This window comes from Parambassis ranga, chromosome 6 (assembly GCF_900634625.1).
Source record: "Parambassis ranga chromosome 6, fParRan2.1, whole genome shotgun sequence".
Lineage (NCBI taxonomy): Eukaryota > Metazoa > Chordata > Actinopteri > Ambassidae > Parambassis > Parambassis ranga.
This window is the reverse complement of record NC_041027.1, coordinates 3165745-3177192: the sequence shown is the minus strand read 5'-3', so window position 1 is coordinate 3177192 and position 11448 is coordinate 3165745. Positions and strand designations below refer to the sequence as shown.

Here is an 11448-nt window from a genome sequence, read left to right as displayed (position 1 = left end):
GTGATATATTATTTCACAACAATGGGGTGTGGGCTGATATGAGCCCTGCTTGGCACCTGTACAGAGCAGTTAGAACATCAGCAATGGCTCTCTGTGTGTGTGTGTGTGTGTGTGTGTGTGTGTGTGTGTGTGTGTGTGTGTGTGTGTGTGTGTGTGTGTGTGTGTGTGTGTGTGTGTGTGTGTGTGTGTGTGTGTGTGTGTGTGTGTGTGTCAAATTATCACCTGAATGGAGGCACCAGGAGGGTCTAGCCCATTGGGTTAGAGTGAGGACAGTCAACTGTAAAATATGAGCAGTCATGATACACATGAAAAAAAATCCAATTTTGTTTAGAGTTATTTAATATGAAATAATATTTCCAGTCCGTGACTTCATGCCTTTGTGTATTGAGCTTTAGTGGGAATAAGCGTTGTAACAGCAGGTGCAGATAAACCCAACCAAAGAAAAAGACAAAATCCAATTCTCTCCCATTCTTCACAAGTTTACAGCGAGACAGTTCACCCAAATGAAAGAATCTAAACATCATTTATTCTAGTAGCTGCACTCCCTCATTGCTCCTGCTCCACCATTACACACACTGTTATCCAGGAACATGCTATGGCATTGATAGATGCCTTGTGCTTCATTAGCTGCAGTCTGTCCTGGGAATCACTTACACAATATCAAGCAGCTCTGGCCAGAAATCTAATGAGGCAAACAGCAGATGGGATGAGTTATGTCATGTGAGAAATTTCAATTCAAAAATAATATCAGCTGACATCCACTCAGTGGTTCTCCTGGTGCAGTTTTTGTTTGGTTATTTATCTGGTGGAAGATGCAGGACACAAAATCATATTTATCAGTCAATATATTATTGAGTGCAATTTAACCTGCAGACCAAACGGATAATTGTGTTGTCCTTATCTCCTTTTCACAGTTTGCTGTTCTTTTGAAATTGGGACACCAGCCCCAGCACCTGCTCTGACGCAGTGATGACCTTATTCTGCAGGTAAAGAGCGCTGTTTTTAGATGTCTCGCTCAGGAAGTAACGATAGTTCACCATGATGCCACAAGAATTTGCCACACCCCTGGGGCTGGTGTCAGCCCGCCAGTTAAGCCGCCACATGGTGGCACCATTTTGCAGGTGGAAGTTAGCCACTGGGTTGAGAGCGCAGCCTCGTCGCTTCTCCCCATACAGGTACCAGGCGCAGAAACGCATCAGAACAGGCTCAAGGACGATGGACAGCCTCTCAGAGCGCATCCAGTCACCGCTGCTGATGAGCTTGCGTAGGGAATCAGCTGCTGGGGTTCCCGGGGCTGAGTCTGTGGCCTGTTCTACCTCCTTCCATTCCTGCTCAGAGAGGAGGTCAGAGCCCCGGCCCTCCTTCCTGTACTGACTGAGCAGGCCTTGGAGCCAAGAGGTAAAGCCTGGGATGGGTGACAAGCTGGAGAACTGCGCCATGTGAGGGAACTCACTCTGGAAGACATGAGAGGCAAAGATGTAAATTTAACCCTTCGAATTCTTTGAATCCCACAAACTACTGCTGGTGTCTTAATTAGAAGCAGAGTGTTTTTAACGTCAGTGTGAAGTTATGTCACACTGGTGGTGAAGTGCAACAGTGTGAAGTACAATGCAGAACAATACTATGCATAAAATACGTCAGACAAGCAAGTGTAGCGCAGCAACTGTTTGGCCAACTGAGCATGTAGAATTTGTGACACAGTCCATCAAGGAGAGACATCAATCACTTCACTCAGTTTAGTGAATCAGTGCATGAGAAGAGAAACAGAAGGGACAAAAGTAAGCAAACGACAAAGGCAAGATGCCCTCTGCAATGAAGCATCCAGTTTAAAAGCATGTTTCTGGACAGCTGTTGACAGGTGCAGTCTGTAGCACAAACACATACACTCTACTGCATCCTGCTTGTATGAGTTGTTTTCTCTCATGCATGATTAAAATGTACATGCTATAGCTGGCGATGGGCTGAAAAAAACAGCTTTTCTGACCAGTCAAGTCACAGGTGACATGAGTTACATTATGCAGTAATGTTTAATTTCCTGTTTTGAAACACAGAAAGCAAAAGGGTTTGCATTCTTGCAGGGCCAGTCACAGAATTATCTCAGGCAGCTGGAAGAGAATAAAACACACAACAGAGAAGGCTGGGGATGGGTGAAAAATCAATGTAAAGGTATGAAGAAAACAGAGAGGCAGAAGAGATTTGATCTCTACTAGAATATAAAGAGTGCCAGTTTTCTGCAGAGGAAATGAGGAAAACGAGCACTCAACCTCAACATCAAAACACTAACAAAATTTTCTGGTGTGCGCTTAGGCTGCTGCTGCTGGCTTTTGATTCATCACACAGGTACGGCATTACAAAGCATCTCTTGCTGCTCGCTGCTTCATAATCCTGCTCAGCTGATGGAGATGGATGATCCCCTCTTTCCTTTCCATCCCTATTATTCTATCTTCCTTCTTCATCCTTTGCACTTTCACCTTTAATGCCTGTTCCTTTATCTAGACTGCGTTCTTCCTATGTGTCACTGTCTCAGTTTGACCGCCTACACATGGACCAGTCACCTACTCAGCCTCATTTCATGAGTTTTCTTTCACCCCACTACCCTTCTCCTTTCGCTAAAAAAAATACTCCCCTCCACCGGCCCATCTTTGCACCTAGGTTGATAAGTGATGGAGCGATGTGGCAGGCAGACAAGTGAAAGGCTGCAGATGAAAGTGTAAGTGTCAGACAACCCCAGGAGGAACATGCTGCTGCTGTCTGTCTGCCACACTCTGCAACATTGTTTTCCTTTCTTCCTCCTTGATATCGCTATACCGTTCACTTCAAAATCTAGCCTTCTCCCTTCCTGTGTCCTGCTGGCTCTCAACTTGGGTTTTTTCCTTACTCAACCCTATCATAAACTTGCCTTCTTTACTTCAACTTCTACTTTAAAACACTACCCCTTTTCTATTGGGAAAGTGGCCAGGGTTGACAGCAAAGACAGTGAAAAAGGAACAGGGAGGAGAGGATCCACAGGAAAAAAGATGAAGGAACAGTGCCAGGAGTGTGCTCCAGGGTCCAATCTACAAAGACAAGCAAGTCGTCCTCTCTTCACCTTAAATCACGACTGTGACCTTTTCTTTTCCACTCTATCATCTATCCATCACCACAGAGGTCCCTCTGCACCAACGCTGTTCCGCTCGTCACCTTTACGTAAGTTAAAGCCCTGTCAGAAACCCAGAGCCTTTGCAGAATACAAGTCTGGCTTTGTATAGCCTCAAAGCACTTACACTGTCACGGTCAGGGGTACAATTCCCACCAGGGTTATAAAAAATGTATACATTCATAGGATGCTTTTGAGTGCCACATTCACATTTCTATACAGTATACGGAACAAGAGAGTCAGAATGCAGTTGCAGTCTATGTGTTTCATTAAACCTGACGAGCAGATTTTTAATTTTTGACATATGTTTTACTATCATACATTTATTATGCCACCAAAAGTTACCATTTCCAAACATCGTGTTTCAATGTTTGGCTTAAACACTGATGCAACAAGGTTCAAATGACAGGTACAATTCAAACTTTAGGCCAAGTATACTTAGAAATGATCAATTTGACAACACATATATAATCCCATTATTTCAAATGAGACAAGATCTAAATTCTACATTAAACCTCTAAAATCTAAGAGCTTCATTTTTTTTTAAATCAGTGACTGACACTGTGTTATGGTGGCATACTTCTACTGTTAACTAGATAGATAAACATTAAATCTAGAAGTTTTTGACATTTTTCCCCACATAGGTGGAGAAGCAAACACTTGTCTTTTAAAGTAATGTCATTAAAATGTGAAGTGGTGGAAGAAGTACTTTTTGTAGTAAGTAAAAATAAAACTGAAGCACTTACATGAAAGTACTAACTAGACTGTTAAAGTGCTGTCATTTAAATAAAGATTAAAATAAGTAAAAAGTAAGGAAACTTTCAAAAGTACAGTACAATATCTGCAATTATCTCTGCATTTGACCTAAAAACCTTCGACTGTCTTTCTTAACAACACTTATTTGTAGTTCCTGCTCTGTATTTTTGTATTTTTTCAGAGGGACTAAAAAGTAGCACACATTTGTTTTTTAGATTATTATTTTTGCATTGCAAAGATGACAGGCAAAGATGTTGACAAGCAAAGCTCTTAGACCTCCCGATGAACACAACATTCCATCTTTAAACATGGTGCGATTTAACCTACTTTTCAACCTCAAACACACAACGCAACACATCACACAGACAGCCCTAATAGCAAAGCAGAGAATACAAAACCATATTGGCAGAGCTCACTCAACCGTAGGCTTCCATTAATATAGACGCCAATAAGTAAACCACTTGCAGCAATCAAAACAGTCCTGTTACATCAATAAAGCAGAGGCAGCTTAAACCTGATTTTGTGAGGATATGCTATAAAGGGCTCTTTCCCATCTGTTGGTTAGAGAGGCTTTTGATGTTCCATTCAGTGTTCCAATCATTTAACAAGTGCTAGCTGGAGTGGCCCGACGTGAAGGGCTCTTCAGTGCTTATTGAGAGGGATGGATGAGATTTCATTACTGCCAGTCTAGCGAGTACTGCTCTGTTTATGTGTACATGCATTCATGTGTGTACTAAAACAAGCCAGAGATTTATGATTCCACACTAAAATAAGAAGGAAAACTCCTAAGTCTCTTCTGTCACAGCTATATCTCTCAGTGGAATAACACTCTGCCAGCTGGGCAACACTTGATGATAAAAATACCTTTTCACAGTGGAGAAGCTCTGTAAGAATTAACAGCTGTATCGGTGCATGTGTCATGAGCACTGTCATGATAAGGTGTTATTATCGAGATGCAATGGGATGTGGTGGTTTAAAAGCTTCACTGATAAGACTGGGTGCTTTATGGTTATTGTATTTAGATAACAGGTGTTTACATAACCTTGTCTCTTCTCTCTCAATAAACTTTACCCTTAAAGCTAGAGTAGATCAGTACTTTACAATAGTTTAGGTGTTTTCCTTTGCAAAATAAACGTGCCTTCCACCTCTGGATCCACATCCTGGATCCCACTTGTACCCACCTGCAGTTCTCGTACCACCCTCTTAATGAGGTAGTTGCCCAGCTCCACCCCTTGCAGGCCAGCCTGGGTTGAGGATATGGAGTAGAAGATGGCCGAATTGACCTTATTCACATCCTCTTCTGAGTCAAGGGTGGCGAACTCACGGACAATGCTCTGAAAGACAAACACATTTTACTCAAGTCACAATTTATACATTAATAATGCACAAGATTTCATTATTTTTATCTGAACATCTGTAGGAGTCTTACGGAAATATGTGAAATCTGCTGTGGAAAAGAACTGGATCGTTTTACACCATGAAACACTCTCAAACTCTCAGGGTTGTCAAAAGCACCTTTTCCTCATTGGAAACCGCCAGAAAAAAAAGAGAGCAGTAGAGGTTGCTCCCAAGGGGACGTGCAGTTTAAAGGTCTTGGTATTGTTTTTCACACAGAAATACTCCATTTGTCAACCGAAAGGAAGAACAAAATAGCAAATCCCTGGTGTGTAACTAACCTCGAAGGTGTGTTAAAGTAAAACAAGCTGCAATAGCAGCATGCAGCTGCTGCTTCTAACCTGTATGTTATCTGAGATATCTTCAGTGAGGGCCACATGTAGTACAACCAGGGGTTCTCCTGGCATGGCGGCATGGGTGAAGGCATAACAACGTCGGTACGGTCCCACTCTGCGCTTCAGGTCAGTCCAGTTCCTCACAGGATGCACAGCCTCATACCTGGCAAAGGACACACAGTCAGTGTTCATGTCCCTCTAAGCCTCTAAGGTGAGCAAGGGGGCAATCCCTGGCAGCCCACACAAACACTTGGGCTGCCAGGGTCTTCTTATTCCAAGGTCTTCTTATTAGTAGTAGAAGTATAATTTGCCAAATCTAATTTTTGGAGGAACTCAGCCCTGGATGATGGGCTTCATTGACAGTTGCTTCAGTGGAATGACTGGACAGTGACTGCTCATGGGTGGGGTTTAGTCAATTCTCATGTGTATATTAAACATGAAGTTGTCCTTGAAAATGATTGGGCTGAAAAGGCTGAACAATCTGTCTGTCTCTGTGACATCAAAGTAGATTTGCTGACTCTCAAAAGACATTTCTTGTTTTTAATTGCACAGTTGCCTCTTGGTGTCGTCACCATAGACCATCATCCTGTCTGAAAGGATTCTGACTGGTCTTGATGGATTGTCAAGTGATCTCACAAATATCTCGGTGCTGTGCAAGGTATGAATAAACATTAATAAATTATATTGATGATCGAATGCAGAGCATAATTGGTCTTACTGGCTGATCTTCTGCAGGATCTCACAGGGTGACTGCCAGGTGATTCTCTCCAGCCGGAGAAGACCAACAGAGAACCACTCAGATAGCAAGCTTTTCAGCGTGCTATTCAGGTCCTGCAAGAGTAAACAGTGAGAGATTGTAAATAACATCCACATCCAGCAGATAATTGAAAATTCATCACATTCTTTACTTCTTTGTGAAGAGCTCAGCAGTGACTTGGACTGTAAGTAAAAAGAAGGAATGTTTGTAAGCACTGTGATGAATGCCATTTACAGTAGTAAAAGGTCTTTCTGTACCTTTAACTTTAAAAGAAACATTCCACAAATCATTTGTTAGCAATTGCAGATTTTTTTTCTTTTTATCTTTGAGTTTGATAAACACACTTTTCAACTCTCTGACCTTATTTTTTTGAGAGCTCTGTCTCACTGACTGACACCAAAGATCTGTCTGTAGGCACTGAACAATCCCGTACCAGAATCTTACACATCGTGCAGGCTGTATGATCCCCTGGGTGTCTGTATGCTGTCTGAATGTTTTCACATTATGAATAGTGATTTGTTCGAGCTTGCAATGGGCGTAGAAGGGGCACTTCAATAAACAACTTGCCATTTCAAAGCAGGCCTGTCCTCCAGCAAAGGTCAGACTTCATTTAAAGCAAATCTCTTGCAAACACACAAACAAGAGCAGAGGGTGCACACACAAGCACATAAATACAGCTTATATTACCTGTTCTGTAGGATGGCTTTTCTTTGAGCTTACTTTAATGCCAGCTTGTCAATCATAATAATAGCTAATACAAACAAGCACAACTACAGTCATAATATGAAAGCCACTGGCTGAAATTCTCTGCAAGCAGCGAGCAAATTCAAAACTAACAATGTTTAAAATTCCTCCCCATGTATATGCGTCAGGCACTGCATTATTCAGCTCTAAATGCTTGAGGTTTCATACAGGAGAAATCTCTTGAGCATAGAGCAAATCAAAAATAACCATCAGAAAAAAAAGTTCAACAAAACTTCCTTCACTACTTTTGTAATGTTTGTGCTCCTCCAACTTCACAAACATAATCTGTGATGGCTGATAATCCCATGCCCGCTTTTTCTGTGGAAAACGCAGCACATCAACAACACCGTGAGGGTAGAGCTGCTACTGCCCTGAGGAGCCAATTCTAACTCGCACAAAAGGGAGGTCAAACTGAGATGTGTATTCCATTGACCTAGCAGAAGATGAAGTCTTTAGAAATGGAAGCAGCTAGCATCGGAAGCCTTAGGTTAGAAAAGATGGAAGAGTAAAGAAGAAAATCCTGCACTCCATTGGAAAGAAAATGAAACGGCATTTTTTTGACATGGGAGCTGTATCAGTGCAGTGAGGTACTGATCCTGTGAGCTGATACAGCCTCAGCTACAAGGCTGTATGAGCTTGAGCTGGAGTTATTTTGTGATTACAGAGAGTGATTAGGACTGCAGGCCCTGGAAGGAACAGTCTGTCTAACCCAAGGCCAAATGACCACTGTCTGCCCAGAGTGTTTAACGGTAAGAGTGTGCCAATACCTTTACTCTAGTGGGCTGCATGCCACTTGTCAGCCTGGCTGGCTGTCTGTGAGGGGAAAAAATAGTCTCACTTGCTACCTTATGTAACCTCATAGAGGCGACATAGAGACTTCTCTTAACCTTTTTTCAAGCTGGTGAACAGTTGAATGAAAAGTCTGGAGGTAGAAGGAGAGAGAAGGAACATCAAAAATTAATCGCCAAACCACAAGATGAGATCTAGCAAAGAATTCCAAGTGAAACTCAAGAACCACAGTGTTTGTAGCCTTGAAAACTTAAAACTTTAGTAAACTCAGAAATTGCATAACAACCCTCTCCCTTCTCCTTTGATGACATTTTACTTCTATTTTGTTTACCAACATGTTTTGACAGCCAGGTTTTTCCCTCCCATGGTAAGCACATGCTTTCAATACAGGTACTAAAAGCTTCATATTTAGCCTGACCTTTTCTCACTTTTAGCACAATCAATTTTGGCAACAACAAGCAAAGATTGCTGGGTACCACCAAGAGCAAGGTGGTCAGCACGGAGTATAAGTCAGTACCCTGTAGGTAGCTCAGACCTTTGTGAGCTACAAAAGCTCTCAGTGGGCCTAGGTTATTGAGATTAAGTGCATCTGAGCTGCCTCACAGCAGGAAAATAAAACAGATATTGAGGAAGTGAGGGGAAACGAGAATTCCTCTTGCGATAGTGCAGTCAGAGCCTTTTGAAAACAATAATAGGCAGCAGCACCTATGTGGGAACATGTGGTTGCAAGGTTATAAGCACACACATGCTTGTTGTAGTTGTCTTCCAAAGAAAAACAAAATAACTGATTATAAAGATAACCTCACCTGTCAGCCCTGAAAAGCAGCACATGTCACAATAAATAAAGCTCACATTAAATAAGCCCCTCATGATCTCAATCCAATTTTTTTTATCTTAATGATTAAATGAACAATTTAAACAGAAAGTTTTACCAAAAAAAAAATAAACTCCCTATATCCTTTCATGATAGAACCTTTCAGTTTACAGTTAAAATCACTATTTGTCAGTTTATTCAGCCTTGTTAAAAAAAATTATTTTAAATATTTTTGTGCATGAATGGAGATCCAAGACCACTAAAGCTGCAATAGGTACAATAAGGAGCAATGATCTTATTTTACAACAGCTAAAAATTGAGATTAATATTGACTGAATTGATTAATACATGAAATCATTTATGATGGTTGCGTGAGACTAACTTTTCTGAAAAATAAAAAAAGATGCCATTAAAGGGGCAAAGAGCATAAGAACCAGGTCTGTGTGTGATAGTGTTTCTTCTTCTTCTACCTATTCCTTGCTGTTTTATTTTCACTTTGTATTCAAAAGGTTCATTCAAAATACTCATTACATGCTTGATTTATACTCAGCTTTGGTTTTGCAGCTGCTGCAGAGTAGCTCCTGCCTCCTCATGTATAGAATGAGACATTGTCAAAGGGTCTTTTTTAACACAGGAGCTTTCCAGAGTAAGAGTAAAGGTTGCTCTGATCATTAATGTATGTATATCTGTCCAAGCAAGCGGCACAGAAAATATGATGGTAACTCTGCAACTATGCAGGACACGTTTGCTAACTGTCTTGCGTGGTTACCTGTCCCGAATAAGAAGAAATAAAAGGGAATTTAATAAAATAGGCCACAGAGTCTGGTAAACTGAGGCAAAGGTCGCTTGGATTTGAGGTGTGACGAAATGTGAGCCATGTGATGGGGCAGCAGTTTATAGTTTCTTTCCCTGTCCCACCGTTAGGTTTAGTTGTACATGCGCCAAAACACAACCTGTTGTTAATGCGCTAATATTATATCACATGCAAATTCTCTACAAAACAGCGCCAAGCGCATAAACGCGAAACTCGCTGCTTAACCCATGCGAGCACCCGTAGTTAATGTAAACAAGCGTATTACCCTGATGTGTGAGCTCTCGCTAGCTTTGGATGTGATTATTTCAAGCACATCAGCTCGGAGATCCACCAGAAACTTCACTCCCCCTTCGACTCTGCTTATATGACTGAGCAGCTGTTTATAACGGGGAGTCAAGCTGTACCGGAGCCTGTCTTCAACTTGTAAAATGGTCGCCAAGTCCCGTTGCTGAGTGTCCAAAAGCTTCACAGCGAGCTCCGAAACGCTTTTGTGCTCCACTCCAAAGTCCTGTGACAGCTTCGTCATAAAATGTAGTTTATCTTCTTTGTCGAGACCTCTATAGTAGTAAATAAACTCAAAGCTGTTTGACTCTGGAGGAGGTGGGGATTTGTCTCTCGTTTCGTATGTGGGTAAAGGTGCAACGACCCTGGCCAGAATCTCCTCCATACCCGACGTACCGCCACGAATTGGAGTAGAGAACCAGCGCCAGCCGCTGATGTCCGAGGCCTCCACAGCCACTTTTAGGACAGCACGGTGTCGCCAGCACCTCACACTGTTGCGGAAAGCACAAATTACAGGGTGGGATATCATCGCCGGGAGGGAGCTCAGCTATCTGTTGACCTGCGACCAGTGAACACCGAGGAGGGAATCATTTCCGGGTTTCTTAAAGAGACAGGACAGTTGTGTGACGCTGAAGATTAAAAAAAAACCTAAAGTATGCCACCTTTTTACGTGAATTAACATGCTTTCTGATATTATATATAATATGTATTATTAGGTATGTTCTTAACAGAACGCGACTGTATATTTGATTGTACAGAACAACATAACAATGTACATGAAAATGTGTAACAGCCTATGACTAACTATTTTCAAACCTTAGACTGTAAACTGAGGTGAATCTATTTTAAGATGCTTAAGGTAAATGTTCAGTAAATTAACCTAAGATCATGTTGCAGAACACAATTTCTGAGCTTATGATTTATCACCTACCGGGTAGGGTTGGGCGATATTGGCAAAAAAATTAATCACGATTAATTGTGGCATTTAGCCGATAACGATTAATTTGACGATTAATTGATAAAAATTGAACTTACATGTTTTTGACTCTAAATCGCCACATTGTGTTAGTATCATCTAAAATGATACTGACAAATCATCAGTCAAGTTAACTACGGTACTTACCTTAACTCCAGTCGGAGTTCATTCTTTTAATACGAGCAACCATCCAGTTACTATGGCAACAACCAACGCTCCATGCTTCACACCTAATGCATGTCGCGTGTGCATGCGCGGCACCATACTACAGCTGTAGCCGGCGTTTTGGCCTCGTCGCGCTTTCTTCGGCTTTCTTCGTACTTATGGTAACAGAACCTGTTAGGAGTACGTCGCACACAAAAATGCGTCATCATGACGAGCACTAATCGCTGTAATAAGTGGCAAATATTAATCGGTGACAGTTTTTCTGACGATTAATTGCACACGATACGATTTTGCACAAGCCTACTAATGGGTAACAATCACCCTGTAATGTAAGGAAAGGAGTTAAGTGGCAATTCTTATAGGATCAGAGACATGTTGCATTGTTGTTGTGTTTTGACCTTCGAGGCCACTGTACAAGACAACAAGAAACGTGTTTATTTGTTATTATGTGCAGCTATTATACATTTAATGATATTAAAAATAAT

The 11448-nt window shown here is 41.5% G+C and overlaps 1 protein-coding gene across 2 annotated transcripts; it reads right to left on the bottom strand.

Moving 5' to 3' along the window:
* Nucleotides 1-316: 316 nt before the first annotated feature.
* Nucleotides 317-10405, bottom strand: mlycd (malonyl-CoA decarboxylase). 2 transcript variants are annotated; one of them, XM_028408482.1, is made up of 6 exons: nt 9806-10405; nt 6341-6453; nt 5629-5785; nt 5074-5226; nt 1090-1454; nt 317-944 (listed from the first exon to the last, which is right to left on the bottom strand). In XM_028408482.1, exons 1-6 carry the CDS (start codon nt 10349-10351, stop codon nt 863-865), a joined length of 1416 nt encoding a protein of 471 aa, XP_028264283.1. In that variant the 5' UTR covers nt 10352-10405; the 3' UTR covers nt 317-862. The 2 variants fall into 2 exon arrangements, with proteins under 2 accessions (XP_028264283.1, XP_028264282.1); XM_028408481.1 differs by having other exon boundaries at nt 317-1454.
* Nucleotides 10406-11448: the final 1043 nt, after the last annotated feature.